Source organism: Neocloeon triangulifer, unplaced genomic scaffold, assembly GCF_031216515.1.
Source record: "Neocloeon triangulifer isolate White Clay Creek 2 clone unplaced genomic scaffold, ASM3121651v1 ptg000014l, whole genome shotgun sequence".
Lineage (NCBI taxonomy): Eukaryota > Metazoa > Arthropoda > Insecta > Ephemeroptera > Baetidae > Neocloeon > Neocloeon triangulifer.
Genome location: NW_026775556.1, coordinates 25,176,829 through 25,198,959, shown reverse-complemented (window position 1 = coordinate 25,198,959; position 22,131 = coordinate 25,176,829). Strand labels below are relative to the sequence as shown.

Below are 22,131 nucleotides of genomic sequence, written 5' to 3'. Positions count from 1 at the left end.
TTCTGGGGGGAAATCACACGCAAGTGGGGCTCTCGGAAAATCAAAAGTGAAAAAGGAGCAAAAACAAATCGGGAGTCGCGGCAGGTACAAACAAACCAAACACGTTTGCCGCTGGAACAGGTTCGCTCCGCAGAGAGATGAGAAAAAGGGGCGGGTAAATATTTAAGGGTAATTCATCATCACGTCTATCCGGCACGCTGATTAATTTTCCTCTTACGCCCCTGCACGCTGATTTTTCACCGTCACGAGGAGCCAACGTGGACTGAAAATGATGAAGCTGCTGGAAAAAGCTCGGGGGAAAGTCGGAAATGGAAAAGCGCGATTCAATGATTCCGCAGCTTCGGATTCCGAATATCAAAACATAATTCTTTGCTCTTTTTGAATTTCCAAACAGAAAGCAAAATAACGATCTCTTCTAATAATATTTTGTCTTCATTACAATCATTCTGTTTGCCATTTAATATCCCTTGATTTTTTTGTCAAAGCAGAAAAAATAATAATTCAAAATTTTCTATTCCAATAAAAATTGGCAATGTCTGTAACATAAAAGGATTTTTTTTTTTATCAATCAAGCCTAAAGTATAAAGCAACTTTTTTCTTCAAAATTGTAATTTTGAGGTAAAAAGTACAAGAGTTTGTACATTTTTTAAAATAGATGTAAATTAGCAAATTTAAATTTTTCCGTATCATAAAAAAACTAGTTCAAAACTTTGTGCATTTTATGGAAAATCCCTTATTTTCAAATTCCTGATCTGATTCATTTTGAATACGGACCATAATTAAATTTTCTTGTACGATGAGATGAGCTTTTCTCCCTCAAATTGAAACCGGACCTTTTCCAGGCTGCGGGAATTGAATCGCCCGTCTGTTCGTAAATATATCTTTGAAGCTGCGAATTGGCGAGAGATGCGCTCTCGGAGAACGATGATCAGGCAAGGGAAGAGCGGCCGGCGTCCCTCCAGCTTTTTTCCAATTACGCATCAAAAATTCAAATTCAGCATGGTCGGAGGCTTTGAGCTGGTTGGGAAATAAAAAAAAACTAAAAAAAAAGAGCGCTTGCATACAAAAGACGGTATAAATTGCCTCCGCTGGAGCAAAACGGGGAGAGGTGATTCCGATTCTCTTGCACGTGAAATTCAGCTGGAGCGAGTGAAAAGGCCTTTTGATTCCAAACGCTGGAGATGGCGTCCGATTTTTGTTCTTATTGCCGCAAACAGGTCGGCGCGCATCATCTGCCCATCTTTCTCACGCTCTTTTCCATACGTCGCGTTCGGAGTGATTGATTTCGAAGGATCGGTTGCGCGTGAAAAGCACCCCCTGAACGCCAATCAAACGCCAAAGATTTTCCTTTGAAATTTGTGAAATATTTTATGATATAAAAAAATTCGTTCCCAGAATGAAGATATAGACGCAAAAATTGGGCATATTTTAATTTCATCAAAAGAGCAAAGGCCGGCGGGAGCAAAATTTTCCCTCTTGGTGCCGCTTTCTCTCTTTTTTTTTCCCCCATTCATTTTCGGTACGCGTGCTGGATAATAGCCGAGCGAGGATCAAACTGCGAGAGCTGCTTGCTGAAGGACCGCTCAGAACGAGCGCGTCGTTTCAAAAGAATCGTGGGTTTCGCTGCGAATTTCGCCTCTCCACCGGCAAAAGCTTTTTAAATACGAAATTGTAATTTACGAATACGCCAGGGTTTCCTTGCGCCGCTGATAAAATAAACCGTTTGTAATTCGCTCGCGCGCACACTCTGCGCTTTGTGCTCTTTAAGCCGCCGCGCTCTCGCCGTTTTCATCGAAACAATGGACAATGATTTCGCATTTGATACAAAAGTATATACACCGGCACAGGGCGTTGAAATTCCCTGGATCGTGGAATTCCTAATAATACGAAAAAAAATTGATCCAACTGAAATTGGCTTACCTTGAAACTGCGCGTTGAAGAGAACCTGAAAAATTATTATACAATTATAAAAATTAATAAAGATTGATTAGCAAAATGGATCTATTTTATAGAAATTTTAAATTCTTGTGACATTTATTTTAATTCATAGCCTATGTATATATTTTCTTGGGATCTGAAAATGTAACTTTTTACCAAAAAAGGTAAAAGATTAAAAATGAAAAAAAGTGATTAAGTAAGTTTTGACTTGAAGAATGATTTGACGGCAAAATCGGAACATTTTTACTAAAATTGCATTAATTTTTATCATCCCTATCAAACGGTTCAACAAATTAACATCAAATAAAATTTAAATCATTTTTTTTCCGATTGCATTGCAACCATATATTTTCGATTTGCTCTAAAAAAAAATTATTTTTCTTACAAATGAAAGTTACCTTAATTTTCCAAAATGTTCTGTTTTTTCTGCTAGCGTAATTGTCAAGCTTCCATTTTATTTTATTTTTTTACTGCTCGTCCCCGCATTAGCATACATATCAGGGAAGGGGGGTCGGTGCAAGTGCACTTTCGGCCGCTCTCCTAATTAATAGCATAGCTTTTCCTCCCCGGCAGCAAAAAAACAAGCGCGGCCATTGTGCGTCGGCCGGACCAAGCTAAAGTGCAGCCGGGGATGATCATTTTTGTTTTGAGAGAAAGCAGCGGACGGAGCGACGGAAAAAGCTGCGGCGTGTCTCTTCGGCGCGTAATCACTCTCGCCGGGGCCAAATTAAATTTTCCCAGTGTTTATCGTGCTGCTCGAGAGTCAAGAGCGCAAAAAAGGCGCGCAAAAACAATTTTTGTTCCGCACGCGGTGGGTGGGTGGGTGGGTGGACGGCCAGCGTTTCGTTTGGGCGCCGTGACGTGTGCGTAATGAGAAAAGCGGCGAAAAAGCTGCAGAGAGAGAGAGAGCTTTTGGGGGAAACTTTTTGTTCCTCGGCGGGCGGCATTAACACGTACGAGCGCAATAATAAATTCTCCTTTTTGTTTGAAACAAAGATGTGACGCTTTTGGTTGGTCGCTCGCTCGCTCGGTCGGTTTTATCTCTGTAGCAACAGAGGAAGGAATTACATTTTGCCGGCCATGTGTATGTATGTTGGCTTGGATGCTCGGCTACATATAAAATACATTACCTATCCGTACGTACATACTTGCACAGAGAGCGCGGCCGCCGGGATAAAAGAACGGGCGCGGTGGTAATCAATGTTCTCCCTGCGCCGCAGCTATAGCTGCTTTTCTCGCCTTGCAAACTCTCGCACCAACCAGAGAGCAAAATTAGAAAATTCCCTCATCACTTTAATATGAAATGGTTGAAAATTCTATGAACACAGAGAAGAATTCCGTAAAAAACAAATCAAAATCAAATCCACTATCGCTATTTTCATATAAAGTTTCCCGTATTTCATGTCTTTTCAATTTTAACATATTATAACTTCAATTACTTTGGTAATATTGAAACTTTAAATTAAATTAATCTAGTCTCCAACAACACCGATTTTTAATTGGTCATTGAAAAAAACTTTTGCCATACTTAATCTTACAGGAATTAATAAAAACAATTAAAAAGTAAAAAAAAAATCATTCAAAATTCATAACATAATTATGCAAATTACCAAGAAAATTTTATTTTCAGATTATCCTACTTATTTTAATTTTTTTTTCTCAATCATCCTGTGAATTTTAGAAAAATTTGACCTGCGTCCCATCATGATAGGTTTTTGTCCCTTCCTATTTATGAATTGTTTTTTTAAAATCGGCTAATGAAGGTTTTACTCAATTTAATTTCAAATTTTCGTCTAGTAACGAACGTTTTGTGTATGTATAGTTTGGCATTAATTCGAATTTCCGGGAAGAAATAAATCCGCACTAATTGGCCATCAATCTGGGGTGGTCGGCGGTCAGTGTCGGTTCGTTTGCATGCATTTGTTTCGTACCTGCGCCCCTCGAGTCTCTATCTCTCCCGCCGGCTCCAAATTAGTCCAATTATTTAAATTCATGGCTCTCTTGAGTCGCAAGGTGGAAGGGAGAGGAGCCCAACGCGCGAGCTGGGGATTTGCCCCGGACGGACACACGTATGTACAACCGCACACGACTGATGCCTGCATGGCGTGTGCGGTTTGGGTGGCTGCACCGCAATCCTTTGACGTGTATCTCGGAAAAACTCTTGCCGCTGCGACAGAATAACGTAAAATGCACAATTTTATACAAAAAAAGCGACAACTCTCTAAGCCAGGGACGTTCCAACCAGGTTTATTCTGCAACGGCATAAAGGCTGCGCTTGTTGCTACACTACAGGTTTATTTAGGATTATTTTTATGGTTGCATAAATTTCAAAACATTTCATCTTTTGCAATAAGATTTCATAAAATATACAATTTTAAAGATAAGCGATCGTCTATATTTTTTTAATGATTTTTTCATGACTAGAGTAGAATAAATAATAATAATAATTAATAAATAAATTATGCTAACGTGAAAAGATTAAGCGGACGGAAAAAATTGCGAATAATTTACTATTCAACACGAGAAAAACACAAAAAACTTACCAATATACAATTGAAACACATCTTGAAGGAGCACAAAACACAAAAACACTGCAACTCGACAATAAGAATGTAAGGAAGTAGACAATCAGCTGTAGGAAAAACGCCCACAGCCATAGTGATAAGAAAAAACCGCCTACATAAACCGGAAAAAACCGGTAGCAACCAACCTGCATATGCAGTAGTGCCAACCCAAAAAACATCTGGAAAGAACCAGATAAATAATCCATGGGATCCATTGCATTCTGCTTTTAAATCAATTTGATAATTCTATGCAGTTAATGTAATTAAAAAATACGTACTAAAAGGTTTTACAAAACCTCTTCAATTACTTAAGTGCACAATTAAGTGCAAAGTATGCATGCATCTGCTATAATGACATTCATCTGTAGCCCCTTTCCCAGAATCCAAGAGTCCTTTATTTATTTTGAACAACCCCACTCCGAGATTTACGACTTTTTGAGTTTGACTTTGTGAAATATGGCGCTGCTTCTCCTTCTGCAACATTAGCCCGGCCTGCATTTCCTCGCCCTTCCGGCAGGACCCCCCGAAATTTACGAGCACCACTCTTTTTTTTACACACGGCGCCACTTGAAAAGCAGATGCACTCTCGAAAATGCAACAAAGTAGGCTGCAGGTGGCGCTGATTGATGGGCGCCTCGCACGTGTCCTGAGCAGGTGCCCTTTGGCGCGGCTCCAAAATGGCCGGTCGCTCTAATCCGCCGGCACCACATAAGAGGGCCTCGGAAAAAGCAGCTGCTGCGGTGGACGCAACGTTTAAAATCTGCTTCAATAATTTACAGAGCAAAGTAGTATGGCTGGCCGCGCTGCTGCACGTAAGCGGTAAATATTTCAAGCAAGCATCAAACTTTCATCCGGGCGTGTGCGAAATCTGAGAGATTACATTCCAGCAGCCGGCCGGCCTTCATTAATTTTGCACGAGCGGCAGAGGAATGGAAAAAAAACACCGACGACGAATGCAAACAGCTTTGCAGCCGAGCGGAAGGGTTATCTTGGCAGCGCCAAAGGAACGCACCAAAGGTCGGACAGATGAAAAAAAAATACTGGCTGCTCCTCGAATCTGATTAAAAAATTACTAAAAAAAGAAAGTTGTTTTCCCAAATAGACATAGTCAAAAGAATTTGAGGAAATTAAATACGATAAGTGTTTTTTTTTCCAAATTAGATTATTTTAAATTTTATTTTCGACATAATTATTACAAAGGGAAATGAATCTAAGCAGATTTATTGAAAAGTTTAGTTATATTCAATCTTTTATACAATATTTATGACCTGAATTCAGTTTCGTTGAATATAAAATTGTAGTGATTCAGGCAGCTGTTTTAATTATTTTGACTAACTAAAGGGATCCTTCGAGACTGGTTTGAGTGTCCTGATAAATATCTAATTCACCTAGATTTGTTGTTTTTAACCAGTAGAAAGATATACTGTGCACAAAATAAATCGTCTAAATCTCTTGGTAGCGAAAAATGGAAGGGACGCCAAAAGATAAATTAAATTATGTCAAAAGTCAAAGATATTTTCATTAATAATTGAAGTAATTTTTTTTTTTTAATTGTTGAAGAGAAAAAATTTTAATTGTAATTTTTTTTTTTTTTCAAAAATTGAAGCCAAGAAAAAAGAACATTCACTAAAAAAGCAGCCTGGTGTCCTTTGGAATCTGATTAAAAAATTACTAAAAAAAAAAAACGAAGCTACCCCTTTATATATGCACTCCTTGATTAGCGAGTGCGTCCATTAGTAGGAAAGAAAACAAAAAAGTAATTTTCTGGGGTGCGCTGCTCGGAATAACAATGGGCCGCGAGTGAAATGGAGGATGCTGCGGGGGCGAGCGCCACGCCCCGCCCGCGGCCCCCGAGGCCTCATCAATCAAGGCGCAACGTGGGCTCTTATGTAATTGCATTTTTATGCTCCGAGAGCAGCGTCGGCCGGGAAATGAAGTACTTTTCCTGTGCAGGATTGCAAAACTACTACTGCTGGCGAGCGCGCAGTAAAAATTATTTATGGCTCCGAGGGCCCTCTTCTCCAAGGCCTACCCTTACAGCTCATCAATCACCCGGGGCCCAAGAACAGCAGTTATCGCGCAAAAAACACTCACGCTCGCTGCTCAATCAATCAGCAGCGCTCCAGTCCATCGCACCACTTTTCCACCTTGCATTAAAATTACCATTTTTTCCAAGAAATGAGTGGGAAAATCCGGATTCAAATGACGAGTTTTTTTTACCATTTTACCATATGTTTGAAAATGACCTTGCTTGTGTTTCTACACGTTTGGTCATCAATGTTATCATTGAAAATTAATTTTGACGAGCGTTGAAAAAATTGTTTACGAGTTCTAATTCTCCGTCTTCACCTTCCCAAAAAATAAATAACTATTTTTCTTGAGGAGAATCTATTTTTTTCAGGTTTCATCTACTTTTTTCTAGATCCAAAACATTTGTTATTTAATTTATCCAATTTTTTTTTAAGATGGTATGCATTAATTGAATAGTACTAATTTCTTTTCAGTTTAGAAGAGTGAAAATTGAGGGCCCCGTTCACTATTATGGGCCAACAAAAAAGCTCCACCTGTTCCAATAATATTAGATTTTTTTGTAAACTGTTTTGATTTATATTACTCATGAATCTAAATTTTGCCTAATGCTTTAATTTTATGTAAAAAAAAAACTCGGTGTTCACCTTTCAAAAGGTGTAATTTTATTGTAAATTTACAAACAATACTAACAGTAGATTAACAGTAGAAATAAAAAAATTACATGGCAATTTCATGGGGCTTGTCAGTGAGAGTTGATCACACACATTGCTTAGTTTGGTGGTGTATTTTTTATGATCTATTTAATATTTAATTTATTTTATATTTTTGCAAAAGTTTTTAATTTCTGCGTTTTCTGTGATTTTAAAGGCAGCACAGGTTGGTAATATTTTCTTAATTTTCATTCTGAATCCATTCTTGCTGAAGCGTTGGTTATTATAATTTATTAAAAATGAAAATAATGTACATGAAATCAAATTCATTTACTTTTATTATCAAAATATTAATTTATGCTACAATGATTTTCCAGATTTCTAGCTTTTATTATCAAACTTAATTACGCAAGAATTTAATTTAATTCAAAGCATTTTTTTAGTAACACTTAAGAAATTTATTTAATTAATGTTAATTGTTTGTTTGAAGACATAATAGATAAAAAGAACTGAACAAGTATTTTTTTCGCGTCGTTACGATGAATATTTTTTAGATTTTTTATTAAAAATAATTTGAATAATTTGAATGTGAGCTTTTTGTCTCAAAATGATTTGATAGAATTTTATGTTCGTTAAACAAGAATGTTTATTGGAAATAAAATTAAAAGATCAATTCAGTAACAAAAGAATGATTATATGAGAAAATACAAAAACGAAAAATTAATTTTCATACTAAATTTATTCTCATTTTTATAAGAGGAACTTTTAAGATGATAAATGAGCAAAAATTTTGAAAATTTGATTTGCTCTTTCAGGGCACAGCTGCAATTTTTTTTCGAAATAGAAAATGACCCACTTGTCCATAAACATCTGATCAGATCCCCATTAAAACTATTCACACTTTTAAAATTTGCGCAAGATACTTTCAATCAATTTCGAACGCTGCCGGTGCGGCGGAAATGATCGGCAATTGAAAAATCAAAACAACATATGCGCGTCCGGTGGATGCGTGTGTGCGGTGGAAACCGAAATTTGAGTTGCGCTTCCGTAGAAATTTGGCAAACCGAGGTGTGCATGCGAGTTGGATTGGATTAGCGAAACGAGAGGCCAATTGGATTTCCGCGGCTGCTGCTCTCGCCGGACGATAATCGAATTTCTGATTTCCAATCGCGGCTTCCTGCCTTCGGCCTAAATTATAATTAGCGCGCAGCGTCGGCGGCGAATCATTAAAAAAAAAAAACTCTCCAGCGTCTCTCCCGATAAATCGACGCCGCCCGCGAAACTCGACGGTGGCAGCGACAGCAGAGAATTAATAATAAAAAAAAGCGGTCGCCGATGACCGCCTGTTGATTTCGCGCATCAGAGACGCGGTGGCGAGGCTCGTTGGGTCTTATTGTCGGCCGATAATTAACTTTTTTCTCATTAGCTCGCCATCTCTCCAACCTTCAAAGCCATTAGAATTGAAGAGCCTATTCAGCTGCTTTCTGAATTCATACGTGCCAAGTTCTTATGAAAGCCTGATAGCTCGGCTGGACCGAGTCTGGTTCCAGAAGCTGGAAATTTTTTTCGTATCTCTCACGCTGGAGCTGCTGCTGGATAATAAAAAAAAAGAACCGGAGAATAAAGAGCGGCGATCGACGCAGCCAAGTTGTCATCGTGTGAATCTCAGCCAAAAGACCGGTCCGAAGATCAGTTGCTACAGAATGGAATTGTCTATTCACCACCTTCCCCCTTCGAGCCATCTCTGTCCAGCAAGATTTTCCTCCAGAACTCTCCAGACTAAATTGTTCGCTCTACTTGCTTGGTAAATGATTAATGAATTTTTAAAAAAAATGTGAAAACAACTAAAAAATTTTTCATTTTCAATATATTCCATGAAAAAAAAACAAATGAGAAAAATAATTAATAATTTAAAAAAAAAATCACTCTTCTGTTGTTTTATTAATAAAATATTAAAAGGATTGTGTGTTTATAATATTTCATTCCATTCATTAAGTAATAATTTTATTTCATTTTCATATTGAATATTTGATTTGGAAATTAAATTTGTATTTTAGGATTTTGACGAGCAAGTCGCATCATCTGACTGCAGACGATGTTAGTCACATTTGATTTCTGAGTGAGTGACTGGTCGGACAGTGAATTAGTTCATGAATTAAACCAATTACGGAATGCTCTGATCTTGCCTACGAATGTACGAATATGCAGAGCGACTCGGCTACATAGTGATTATTATTCAATCTCTCACCCCCGGCCAAGCGCAAGCGCTCGGGGTTGCTGGCGGGGCGGTTCAGTTCGGCGTTTACGCAAGAGATGGCGAAACCATATAAAGCACCGACTCCAATTTTTCCAGTGCATTTTTCTCTTGTGTTCAGCGCAAAAAAAAACTAATTAAATGAAACTTGTCTGGAGCATTTCTCTCAAATTAATCAGGGGTTAAAATTTTATTGCTTTTGAAAACTGATATTTTTAACTGTTCGCCTTTTTCAAACTCTTTATTTTTTAGTCTTTCTGTTATGAGAATTTTACAAAAGTGAATCACATGATGAAGAATTTTCTATTGTATTCTTAAAAAATTAAAATTGCACGGTAGTCATTTTCATGGAAAAAGCTAGCAAAATTTTAAAAGATCAGAAATTTATGACTCTTTGTGTCTGGTAAATTTTTATGTTAATCGATATCTCAGAAATTAGTTTTGTTTTGCTTTAAAATTCTTGTGAAAGTACGATTTGATAAAGTTTTCATTAAAAAAAATTGGTTTGGGAAAAAATTAGCAGGTAAATGAGCGTGACTCTTCACGTCTTGTTAACGCCGGGTTAGCTGGTCGCAGAGGCGGAAAAGCGCGCGTCGGCAATAAATCCGGCGGCGGCGTCTCGTCGCTCGCACTCGGTTTCTCACTCAAGCGCGCCTGCCAGAGCTGCGGGTATGCAACTGTGCGAAGTGAGACGTCACGCGGGCTGCCTAACATCTCAGGCCCCCGCGGCGGGCGCGTCGTAAAGAAAGCAGCGTGAAATGGAAAGGTCGAGAGTTTTCGTTTCGCAATCCATTAGTCGGTTTTTTCGGCCGCAGCGGCGGGGCGGATGCTCGCACGGCCGCGGAGATTAATTAAAAAGTAAGGAGATGAGATTCTTAATTAGTGTGATAAGCAGGGTGGATGTGTGTTTACGAGGATCGATCTCCCTCGCCTTAATTACTCATACAGGACTAACTGACTGGCGACTGACCAACGCCTAAAACGACGCCTCACGCCAGCAACCGCCACACCTGCTCCGTGAGCAACTCGCTCCCACCCGCGCGTTGTTTGTTTTCTCAAAGGTAAAGGGGTGCATGATGAAGACACGCATCAGTTAAATTGTAAAACAAATTAATTTTTAAACTGTAGTTAATACAATTCTTCCAATCAAACGTTGAAATGAAACGTTGAAACAAGCTCAAACTTAAAAAAATCAAATTAATAATTTGTTACAATTAAAAAAAAATAAAATTAAATTAAAATTTAAGCAGATTTAAAGTTACCATTATCCAAAAATAATAACGAATAATATTTAAATTAATTTATAAATTATTTAATTTAAAACTAACAACATTCAAAAAATAATAAAAAAACTTATTTGTACTTGAAATTAATTTCATTATGTATTTAGAATGATTTTATTATTTTTTTTAATACCATCAAAAAGTTTTTAGAAATTGATTATATATTTTTATTTTTTCCATTATTTTCCCCTTTTGAAAAAAATTAAAAATGTTCTAAGAATTTTTCGTTGCATAATTATTAACATAATTCATTATTGTGTTGATCCCCTTAAGTAGATGGAGTCAATGAAAAAGTGCTGCGTCTTCAAGTGCAAGAAACAATAGGTGGTCGGGGGCGGAAGGCGCGCACCTGCTTTGCGCGCCCCTCGCGTTTCGTCTTCAATGACACTTGACACGGCGTTGAGATCAATAGCCGCGAGAGATTTGCTCTCTGTTTGCGTGCTGCGTAGTGTTTAGTAAACAAGACACCATACCTGTGGGCGCGAGTGCGCGAATATTAATTTAATAACAAACCTAAGATCGCCTGCATGTACTTTGCACGAGGGTAAGTTGGCGTGTCGCACCCAACACGCGCCGATTCAGCGTTTCTAAGTTTTCGTCGCCGCGATCGCGTTTCAAACCGCAGAATACGTGGATCAAATTCTTATTATACGCCGAGCCGACTTGAGCCCAGAGGGTTTGATCCGGATTTCGGATTTGATTCCTTTGTGACTTGATTCGATGATTTGAAATTGATATTTTTCAATAAGTTACGTATCTACTTCAGCAAAGACATTAGTTTTGTTTCGTAAAAAAAACTTATTTTTCAAGGCATAATTAAAAGATTTACAAAAAAAATTGATTGAAAAATATACTTAAAAAAGCAGCTTCAATATATCGATATTAAAGCCAGAATTAATTAATCAAAAATGCTTCTTTTAAACTATTTATTTAAAAATTGCACATTTAACCGTATTAAGGAATTTGATGAGCATAATTTTTAATTAAATGTTAATATTTTGAACATTTAAGATCAATTATTTCTCTTCTTAAAATACTTGTGTTCAGCTAATTAAAAATTAAATAAAAAAATGAAGTGTTCTAGAAAAATTATTTCACTTGAAATGTCCAATTGATCAATTTATTTGATTGTTAATCAAAAGCATTTTGCTGAAAATTTCATGCTTTTTCTTGAAATTTTTATTGGTCACAGTAAAAAGTAAAATGATTTTTTGTAAAAGGAAATCTACTCTGTATTTACATTCAAAATGCTTCCTTAGAGTCAAATGAAAATTAAACTCGAGTTAATTTGGCTAAGTGACGATTAAGGACCCCGCTCTCGAAGTTTAGGGGTGGAAATCAGTGCGAGATGGAAATTCCCTGGCGACACGGTTGCGACATTCGTATCGTACGTGCTCGTGTCATTTGCAAGCGGCCAGGAGTAATTTATTCGCAGTCTCAAGGAGTTGGCGCGCGATGACAGGCCGCAAACACTTGGCCACAATTTATCGCACTCGAAGAGCGGCCCGAGCGCGCGCCACCTTACGAGGTATAAATCAGCATTAACGTGAGCCAAATTAGTTTCCCCCGCTCCTCACGCGGGACAGCTGCGGATCTGCCAACCCTATCCACCCACTCACCCGTCCGGGTCAAACAGCCGCGCCGACAACAGAAAACACACACAAACGTGCTTCGAGAAACGCTCACAAACTTATTGCGATGCGAATTAGAGAAACCGTTGAAGGATAAACAGTGGCTTATAAAATACAATTATTACAAACTTATAAATAGAAAAAACCAATTAATAACTCTGTAATTTTTTAATTTTAGATTTCGTTAGAAATTAATTTTGGAAAAAAATCTAGTTTTCATCTTCTTCATTTATAAGTATTAGGTAAAAATCATGATTTAAGATTTTTCATGACATTTTATTTTAGCTCATAAAAATATTCTCATTGTCAGTGTCAGTAGATGCCAGATGGCAAAAATGAATTTAATTTATGAAACTTTTTAACACTTTTTAATTTATTTTAGTCACATGAAATTATTTGAGTTCAATTTAAAATTTTTATTCAATTAACATAGATTTTTTCACAAAATTAGTAATGGAAACTTCAAGGCGGCTGATGAAATTTTGAACATAATATTTAAAAAACCAATCTTCATAAAAACTAGCAAGATTTGAAAAATAATTTCATTATTTTCTTTACCTTCCTGTATTTTAGCAATTTTACTTGAAAATATATAAAATGGAATTCTAAATTTATAGCTGATCTGATCGGGAGGAAGCAAGTCCAATCGATGGCGGACGAGCTTTTTTGTTTGCGGGAAGGAAAAAGCAAGGGCGCACGTTTAATCTGCGAAATGAGCATCGAGCGCTCACTTGCAGCAGAAAATTAAAAATGCTTAAGTGTAAGAGTCGAGTCGCTTCTCGCACCCGTGTGTGTGTGTTTGTTTTTCTCATTCATCTGCTTGATTGAGTGAGTGACACGGCGCTCGCTTGCGTTCGGGTGTTGTTCGTTTTATACACGCCGTGGAGCAATTTTAATAATAAGAATATAAACGGTGGAAAATGTTTTAAAACATCGGCGCGCGGCGCGTCTTACTCGCGTGGGTGCGACGCTTGCAAAAAAATTAAACGACGACGCGCCGCGATTTAAGTAATTGCAAGAACTTTTTTCAGTGCCGAGCTCGCGACTCAAGATGATGACGATTGAAAAATATTCCGCACTTTATTCATGCATGGAGCGAGAAGGGTGCACCATCTTCTTCTCGGCGGAACAAAGAGTCGCGTCGTCGTTCTTGCAGCTTCACTCAAACCCTCGCCAATTATCAAAAAGAAAAAATTCCCTTCCAGATGCGAATACAATAAATTTGCATGCAGAGATTCTTCCTTTCTTTATCACGTGTGTATTTTTATTTTTTTGTATCTCTCAATTGCAGCAGCAGTCGAGAGCAGTTTTGCTTTTTTTATTATTTCATTACTTGGCATTGTCTTTCTTGCGCGCGCCTCAAAAGAAAAGAGACCTCTTTTGTGTTTACATGTCGCCTGCCTCACGAGTCCCACTCACAGCGATTTGCACTCGCGCTCCCGCATTTATCAAACGGAAATAAATTCCCCTGCTGCTTCTTGGCGTTTCTTTCTTTCATTGCCGCGCCGCGACTCTCAAACAAGAGCGATAATAATTGTTGCTGTTGTCACGCACGGGTGACTCCAAAGCCATCCTTATTGTTGATCTCAAAAATCAGTTGTGATGAACTGAGAAATGAGGGCAAATTTTAATGCAACAAATTATTTAAACAAATTTTCAACCAAAGAGTACTTAAATTTTAAAATTTACCTTAAAGTTAAAAGTATAAGAGTGAAATACGAAATTTCACTAAATTTTAGATGATTAAATTTTTTTCCAAATTTATAACACAACAATTAGATAGAAGCTTTTGATTATCTTCGATATAAAAAAAAAAATTGCAACCAATGTTGGATTTGTTTTAATTTTTTTAGTTTTTAAGATTTATACGTAATTGACAAACACAAGTTCATACTTATTGAATATAGTTTTTTTAATTTTATTATTTAAATAAAAAATACTTTTTAGATTATTTTCATTTAGTTTTTTATTTTTATTATTTGAATAAAAAAATAGTAAAAATACCTTTTTGATTTTCTAAAACCTCTAAAACAAACATTACAATAACCGCATTGCCAATACTTGAATATTTTTTTATATAATTTGGAGTGCTTAAAATTTCAATGAAGACCAAAAAGGAGAGTGATTCAGGTACTAGTTTAAAGTTTTTATTTTTATTTTTGTGGTACAGTTTCACAATCAAGAGTTGATTCATGATGATTTAAATTTGAAATCGGCTTCCTCGGTGGGTTTTTAAATTTAAAACTAAATTCCTAAATTCATAGATAAAAATTGAACGTCATTTTCTAGTTGACAACCTTCGCTTTCTCAATTTCTAACACGACAATAAAAGTGCCGCTTTTATGTGAATTCATGTAACATCTCAAAGTTAGGCTTAAATGTCGTCAGCTGTTGCAGACGGAACGCAAATTGTTGTTTGGCTCAAAGTGCCGCAACGTTCTTGGGTTTGAACGCGAGGGTCGGTCGGTCGGTCACTTCAAAGCCCTCTTGATTTTCGCCTCCTTAATCTTTAATCGAATTTTACCACATGAGAGCGGCGACGACGGAATCAAAAACGGACACCCTGCAGTTGGACGGAAAAACTAAAAGTGCTTTTCGACCCCTCGCTTTTAATGGCGCAAATAGAGAGAGAGACCGTCTTGCGCGCGCGTTATTTGTCGCACGCCGTTAAAAGGACGCTTTACGCTCGACTCTTGCCGGATAAATAATAAAATGCAAATAAAACTCGGCGTCCTTTACGATTACGGATCATTTTTACTCACTCGCGGCATCTTCGTGTTTTTTCCCCGGAAAACGAGGCTATTTTCTTATGCTTAACGCGGCGTCTGGCCATCATTTCCGCCACTACGGTCTTTATTGGCCGGTTCTAAAACCTTGAGATGTGTCGACAATTCCCTTGTGCCGCGAGCCGTATTTACAAGGCATTTGGAACAAAAATAAAAAGCTGCACAACACAAAAAAGGTAAAATTGTTGTCTTTGAGAGCGATTACAACAAAAATTATTTTAATAAATCTTCTTCTTTAAATTTAATTCCATAATTTTTTGATCCACATACACCAAAATCAATAAAACATTACGTGATATTATAAAAGAAATAACTTTTTATTCCAGAAAATGGATCTTTACAAATTTTAAACAATTTTCATTGAAATTTAAAAATATATTTATTGTAGTTCATGGAATTGTCGATATTTTTGCAATCACGATAGATTCAAATTTACTAGATCAGTAATTTTAAATAAATGCACCAAGTAGTATTTTTATGATTTACTGCATTTTGCGAAGTGGCGAACCCTCCCGAAAATTCGCAAACAAAAAGCATCCACACTTTTCTAATCACTTTCTTTTTACATTCGGCATAAAATATTTGTGCAGAAGCAAAAACTCAACCCCCTCTGCACCAACAAGATCCTCCCAAGGGCATGTGTTTCCTCTCTCTCGACCGCCCCGCTGGCAAAATAAAAAAAAAACTGCAAACTACTCGAGATTTTTCTTTCTCTTTTCTTGCAGCACATTCAGTCGATGAAAATATGGGGTGCTTTTTGCAATCACATTTCGCGATCCCCTCGCGCGAAAGGGTTGCCTTCTTTCATCCCCCGGTGAGGTCACGGGGGTGCAAAGAGGCTGAATCATGACGCAGCGCACCCCCCAGTATGTCTTTGCAATATCTTGAGAGCGGGCGAGATTCAACTACTAGCCTAGTTACCACACCGAGTATGACAGATGGGGAATGGAAACTACACGCGTGCTGCGAGCGAGGGTGGCGAATCTCGGCCCCTCCGCTTCAGACTCGCGCTTTGTGCCCCCCGAGCGTCACTTAAACATTAAGATGACGAATGTGCAAAAATTTATTACACATGCATGGGAAAATCAGAATCATCACTTTCCGAAGGATCAATCTTCAGGGTCTGTTGAGAATGGAAAATTAGCATAAAAATGTCCTTTTCAAATAAATTAACGCATCGATGAACGAAATTAAAAATTTATTTAAGTATAATTATATTTTTCTTGTGCAGGACAGAAGACCAAAGATTGAAGACAGAAGATAGAAGATTGAAAAAAGAAGATTAAAAATATGTAAGTATTAGTAAAAGTTGTATTTTTTATGCATGTAATATTTATTCTTATTGAGTGAAGGTGTAATTTTAGTTAGCCTGAAGTATTAGTGTAAAGTATTGGTCGGAATTTTTATTTCTCTTGGCCATAGAACACAAATCTCTAATTTAAATAAAATTTCTTAATGGTTGAGTTCAGATGGTCTAACGTGGCTAGTGAAGCTTAGTCTTTGCATCGTTATTTAACCAAACATCTAAAGCCAATTTTTAATAGAAGAGCTTAATTCTATAATTTTATATTTTTTAGACTGTTTCCAAATTATATTCTACCTGTAACTTATTTTTAGCTAGAAAATCGATTAAGTTGATTTTATTTTTCGACCAAAGCTTGTCGTTTTAATTTTTTATGCTAAACGCCAAACTGTTTTTTTTTTAAATGAACTGAAAATTTATTTCAAATATCAAGTAATCAATCAACAATAATCATTAACAATTGATGTTATGATGTATTCAATATTCAAGTAACTATTAAAATTGAGAATCAGCGCAGTTGCAATTTTTTTGGCGCTTTTTGGAATACATAAAATTGCAACAGAATATTCAAGATATAATATTAAGAATACATATTGCCTGAATACCCGAATGCAAATGTTTTCATGTACATTAATTAAGTAAAATATTTTCTTTTTTTACTTTATTTATATCTTAATATTTTTTTATTATAACAAAATAAATTGCTAAAAATTTGCCAAGTTTTTTTGGTTCTCTTCAACAAATTTAAATTCAACGGTTCAAGACATATCTCCATTTATTTTTATTTTCCTCTTCAAATCCTATATTTGTTTTTTATTTTCAATTATTTTGGTTCAAAATTAGGTTTAGTTTTGGCTCGAATGGCGGCCGCGTGTCGTGGCGGCGACCGATGGAGGCACTCGGCGCGCGCTGGCACTGACCAAGCGCCGTCAAAACCAACCGTTCGCTTTCTTTCTTGCTTTCTCCTTTGAGGGACGAAAGTGCAAACAATCGACTTTAATTCTGCTGGAAGCGATCAAGGGCTTAATTTGCACGTAATGCACGGCTGGGAGCTGCTTAAGATGGCATAAGGACCACTTGTATGGTTTGTGCTGACGTCGCTTCTTTCTGCAGTGACTTTTTCACATGCAAATTTCTTACTTTGCATTCTTTCGTTCTACACCCGCTGCCTTCTTTTAAAATGCATATGCAATGAAAATTTTGCGAAAGCAAATCTGCTTCAATTCAGGACAGATGGATGAATAAATTTTATATGAACAACCCAACAGCTTAAAATTGTTTCAATTAATATTATATATATGATAAGGAGCCAGATATCCATGATTGATTTTTTTAAACGTGTAGTTAATTACTCAAAAAAAAAAATAAATAAATAAATAAATAAAATAAAATAAAAGAAATAGAAAGGTCGGTAAGACTCGAAACGTAATTTTGAAAAAAAGCAAAAAATAAAGGCATTCGACGCAATTTAATGAAAAATAACACTGACGAGGAACAATATTATTATTATTTATTCTTCTCAGTGTATACAAAAAAGTTAAAATTGGAAAAAGAAAAAAAAATTGTTTACCTCGATGCATTTTTTAATCTTTAAATCTAAATGTTGCTTTCATGTAATCCAAAATATATAAAATAAACGTCGTTGAAATCATACTTCATAAAATTGCACAGTATTCAATTAGTGCATCTCTTAAATATTAAAATTTAATAAACTCATTTCCTTAATTTTGTTATGTTTTCAAAACTTGAATGTGATGTAAAAATGGGGCTAATTATAAACAACGTTATTAACGTTACAATAAACAACAGGAATATATTAAAGATGAACATGCAGCAGAATTAATAAGAAAAAAAAAGCAAAATACTCCATATAAGAAATCCAGAGTTGTGCTTTCTGAATTTATAAAATAAAATTATTGCTTTTTTTCCGGATGAATGAAATTAAGAAAACGATGAAATTTTATTTGGTATATTGTATTAGCCACAGACGTAAATTTGTAACTTTTATGTTCACCAATTGTTTCATTCAGCTATTTGTAGTAATTATTATTCAAATAGCACCATTATATTATCATTAGAATTTTAAATTTGGAAAAAGTTTATATAATAATCATTTGAAGTACACACAAAAAACTTTTTTAATTTCACTTCTCACATAACGAGTGTGTAATTTTTTTAATCGATAATTCTTAATACAAGGTTTTCCTTTTACTCGGAAACTTTCTAAGAGCACTCGGCGAAATTTATTGCTTTGCATCATTAGCCGAAGAATTGGCGGCGGGGATAATTCGACGTGTTCGTGTGGCGGTGCTTCAAGTAAAAAACACGCGTTGTTTCCAAGTCTGAGCGCGCCGAGTTGATTGCAAAGTTCAATTCTGGCCCCGACGGTTGTTGTTACGCCAAGATCAATAACGCGAGAGCGCTTTCAATAAAAGTCGTGACTTCCTAATCTAGCGCACCCCTTGCCTTCCGCCCGCCCGCCGCCCCCGACTTAATGACCGGGTCACGATTTTTCGCAACTCGAAGAAGCAAAACTTTGCCTCCCCTGGCACTGGCCGGCAGAAATAATATTCAACGAAGGGGTGCAAATAAACCTTCGTTCGTTTAAAATTATATTTAGAATAGGAAAAAATATAATGAATCTCATTTTGGAATTATTGTATGAGAACGCGATGATTTTGTTGTCTTTCTTGGGCAAGCCGCGTTATTGGTCGATCGCATGCGAGTGCAAATAATAATAACCAGCGAGAGAGAGAAAAAGAGATAACACGGTCGGACAGTGCAACTTACTGCTGATACCATCTCTCCTCCTAATGGCCTCTGGAATAAGTAGTTTACACGCAACTCTAATCGCTCTCGGCCTGTTTCGATTTCAGAGGATGAAAATTAGTATCCAAAAATCGCCCCGAATTCCACTATGAAATTTAATTTATTTCAAATTTCAGGCTTTTTAGTCGACCTGAGTCTTTAAAATTTAATATATTGCTATTTAAGTATGTATAAATTAACTTTTAATTCACAGATGATAATTAAATTGAATTTAATTAATTGAGGTGGATTTCATGAAAAATTGAAACCGGGAAAACCTCGTTGCATAGAAAAAATGAATAAATAAAAAGGAAAATTGACGTCAAAAATTAGACTTGCGGACTGTTGGTACTTAAAAACCGTGGAGGTTATTTGTGTTAAAACTAAAACAAACTGGGAAGAACACACAAAAATATTAAAAAAAAAAATAATTAATACACAAAAATTGCAGAAATTAATTGAGCAACTGAGTCAGTTAATAGCTGCATATTTCCCTGAAAATTTTTTTTGTAAGGCCAAGACAAAGTGTCTTATTGGCCTTTGCCCTTCTTTGAGCTCACGGGAGGCTCATTTATTTGGGTTTTTGTTTTCATTTTTTATTTGATCTTTTTTATCACTATCACCAATTAAACATCATTAATTAAAATAAATCATTACATTAATTATTCTCATTTTATTTTAAATTTTTTATCAATTCCTCCAACTTTTAGTTTTAGTTTGTTTGTACACAACAAAACCCTCGGTTTTCAAAGTACCAGCAGACCGCAGATCGCCTTTTGGGGTCAGTTGTCCTTTTTTTTTTTACTTTGCAACGAGGTTTGTCTGGTTAAATTTTTGATCATAATTAAATGTCAATAATTTACAAAAAAAATACAATTTGAGATAACACTATAATACATTTGAATCGGAACATACCATTTCATAAAGACAGCAGTACTATTATTTTAAATTTTAAAATGTTTTTAAAATGTTTAATTAAAAATTATGATATTAAAAAATTAAAAATAAATTTTAATAATTCATGCCATTCATTTAATTTGTTGGTTAATTAATTTGGCCTAACAAAATGTGCAATTTTTAAATGACGTACATTCTATTTTCTCGTTGTATTTTAATGTTAATTATTGCTACTTATCTATTCTCTGTCACCTCATCATGAGTCAAACTGTTTTTGGGAAGTTTTGGTAATTACCTATAAATTCTCAAACATCATTTTTTTAGTGTCATTTTCTTCAAACAAAAATCATCTTTATTTTTAGTTCGGCGACAAACATAAAAAAAATATAACTAAAAAATTTCATTCAAAATTAAAAATCTATATAAAAAAACAGGCATTTTTCTTTGTTAGGAAACTGTTTTTACTCCTGTGAGTTTCAAATTCACTTGATTGATCAACGTCTCCTCGCAACATTTAGGATAAAAGATAAATTAACGGAAAGGTCGAAAATTGAATGGGCGAGAGAAAAATTGAAGAGAAAAGAGAAACACGTGGACAATTGGGTCTTGGAAGGGTTCAGCATCGTAAGCCGAGAGAATAATTATGTAAATTGAAAAGATAATGAGCACAAATTTAAATAATGCTATGAGTACGAAAAGGTGGTTTTATTGGGTGGTGCCGTCTGTACCACCAATAAAGGGCACAGGCCGACAAGACTTTGTCTTGGCCTGACCCTAAAAAAAAAAAAAAAAATAAAAAATTACATAAAAAAACACACTCTCTACCTTTGAGGCGCAGTGATGTCCTTGGATGGCCTGGATTGGAGCCTGGATGTGATGGGGTGTCCTCGAAAGTTCAAGCGAAATCCATTGTCTGCACAAATTCGGCGACATGCGGGCCGCCGAAGTGCCGAAACGCGACATTGTTCTCGTCTCACTCGAATCACACATAAAAACTATGATTACAGAATGAACAAGAATGAACAATTTTCTTTGCTCCTTCCCTCCCTCTGGTGGGCTTGAATACGACGAAAAATTCCTCATCCAAATCAAGGTCGCCTCTTGGTCGCCACAAGCAGCTGGCGGCGGAAGGAGGATGGGAGAAATTCCTTCCTTCCTAATGCCAAGTCGCTTTTGGTTTCTCCAACTGGCAAAGGAATTCGCATATGTACAAAAATAAAATTCCTCTGCAATTGAATCTTGCTTCAACAAGGGTTCGATTTGTATGCATAAAATAAAAAATTGAATATTTAACTGTTACTTTTAAGGAATGCGAATATACACGTGTTGACCTGAATAAGACATCTGCTGATTTAATTATTCTTTTCTGAAAAACAATTAAATTGTAAATATTGCTTGGTTTTAGTTGCGTATTTGCGTAATAATTATCAGAATTTGGTGCAATTGCATTAAAATAAAAAGGAATTCGTGGATCTGTCGTGGATGAAAAAATTAAGAAATAGATTATATGTTTTAATGTGATTCAGAATTTTTTCAACGCTTGACAATTAATTATTGTCTTGTTTAATTTATAAAAGTAGATTGATTGTAAGTGAAACGGAAGAAAGCAGGGCGAATTTAATTTTCATGGAACGGTGTTGCAAATAGAAACAAATTAAATTAATACATACTTATTTCATAGTTTTGCATGCATCGTCTTTTCTATCCTGGTATTTTGAGATTTCGGTTCATTCAATTTTTCATTATAATTTTTAGAAAGTATATTGAAAATTTAATTCCTCTTTAAGCAATAGTTACATTTTTTTTTTAATTTTAGTTTTTAATTACACATAATTACATATATATGCTCTTATTTGTTATTCTACATTTTTGGTAATTTTTTTCAAGTTTTATATAATTTAAATTACATTACAGGAATTTTTTCTGATATTTCAGAACAGCATGTACATAAATAATTTAAATCAGCTCGATGTCTGATATATATCT

At 35.8% G+C, this 22,131-nt stretch overlaps 1 protein-coding gene across 5 annotated transcripts in view; it reads right to left on the bottom strand.

The window, feature by feature from the left end:
- LOC132200474 (uncharacterized) overlaps positions 1-21,132 on the bottom strand; it is a 230,440-nt gene extending 209,308 nt beyond the window's left edge. For all 5 annotated transcript variants that reach the window (XR_009442164.1, XR_009442163.1, XM_059625959.1 and 2 more), the window contains exons 1-2: positions 20,971-21,132; positions 1,921-1,945 (exon numbers count right to left, since the gene is read on the bottom strand). Coding sequence is in view for 3 of the 5 variants with exons in the window: in XM_059625959.1 (XP_059481942.1) it covers positions 1,921-1,945; positions 20,971-21,108 (163 nt within the window). In the remaining 2 variants the exon portion in view is untranslated. The remainder of the gene's footprint in view (positions 1-1,920; positions 1,946-20,970) is intronic.
- Between the last annotated feature and the right edge of the window lie 999 nt (positions 21,133-22,131).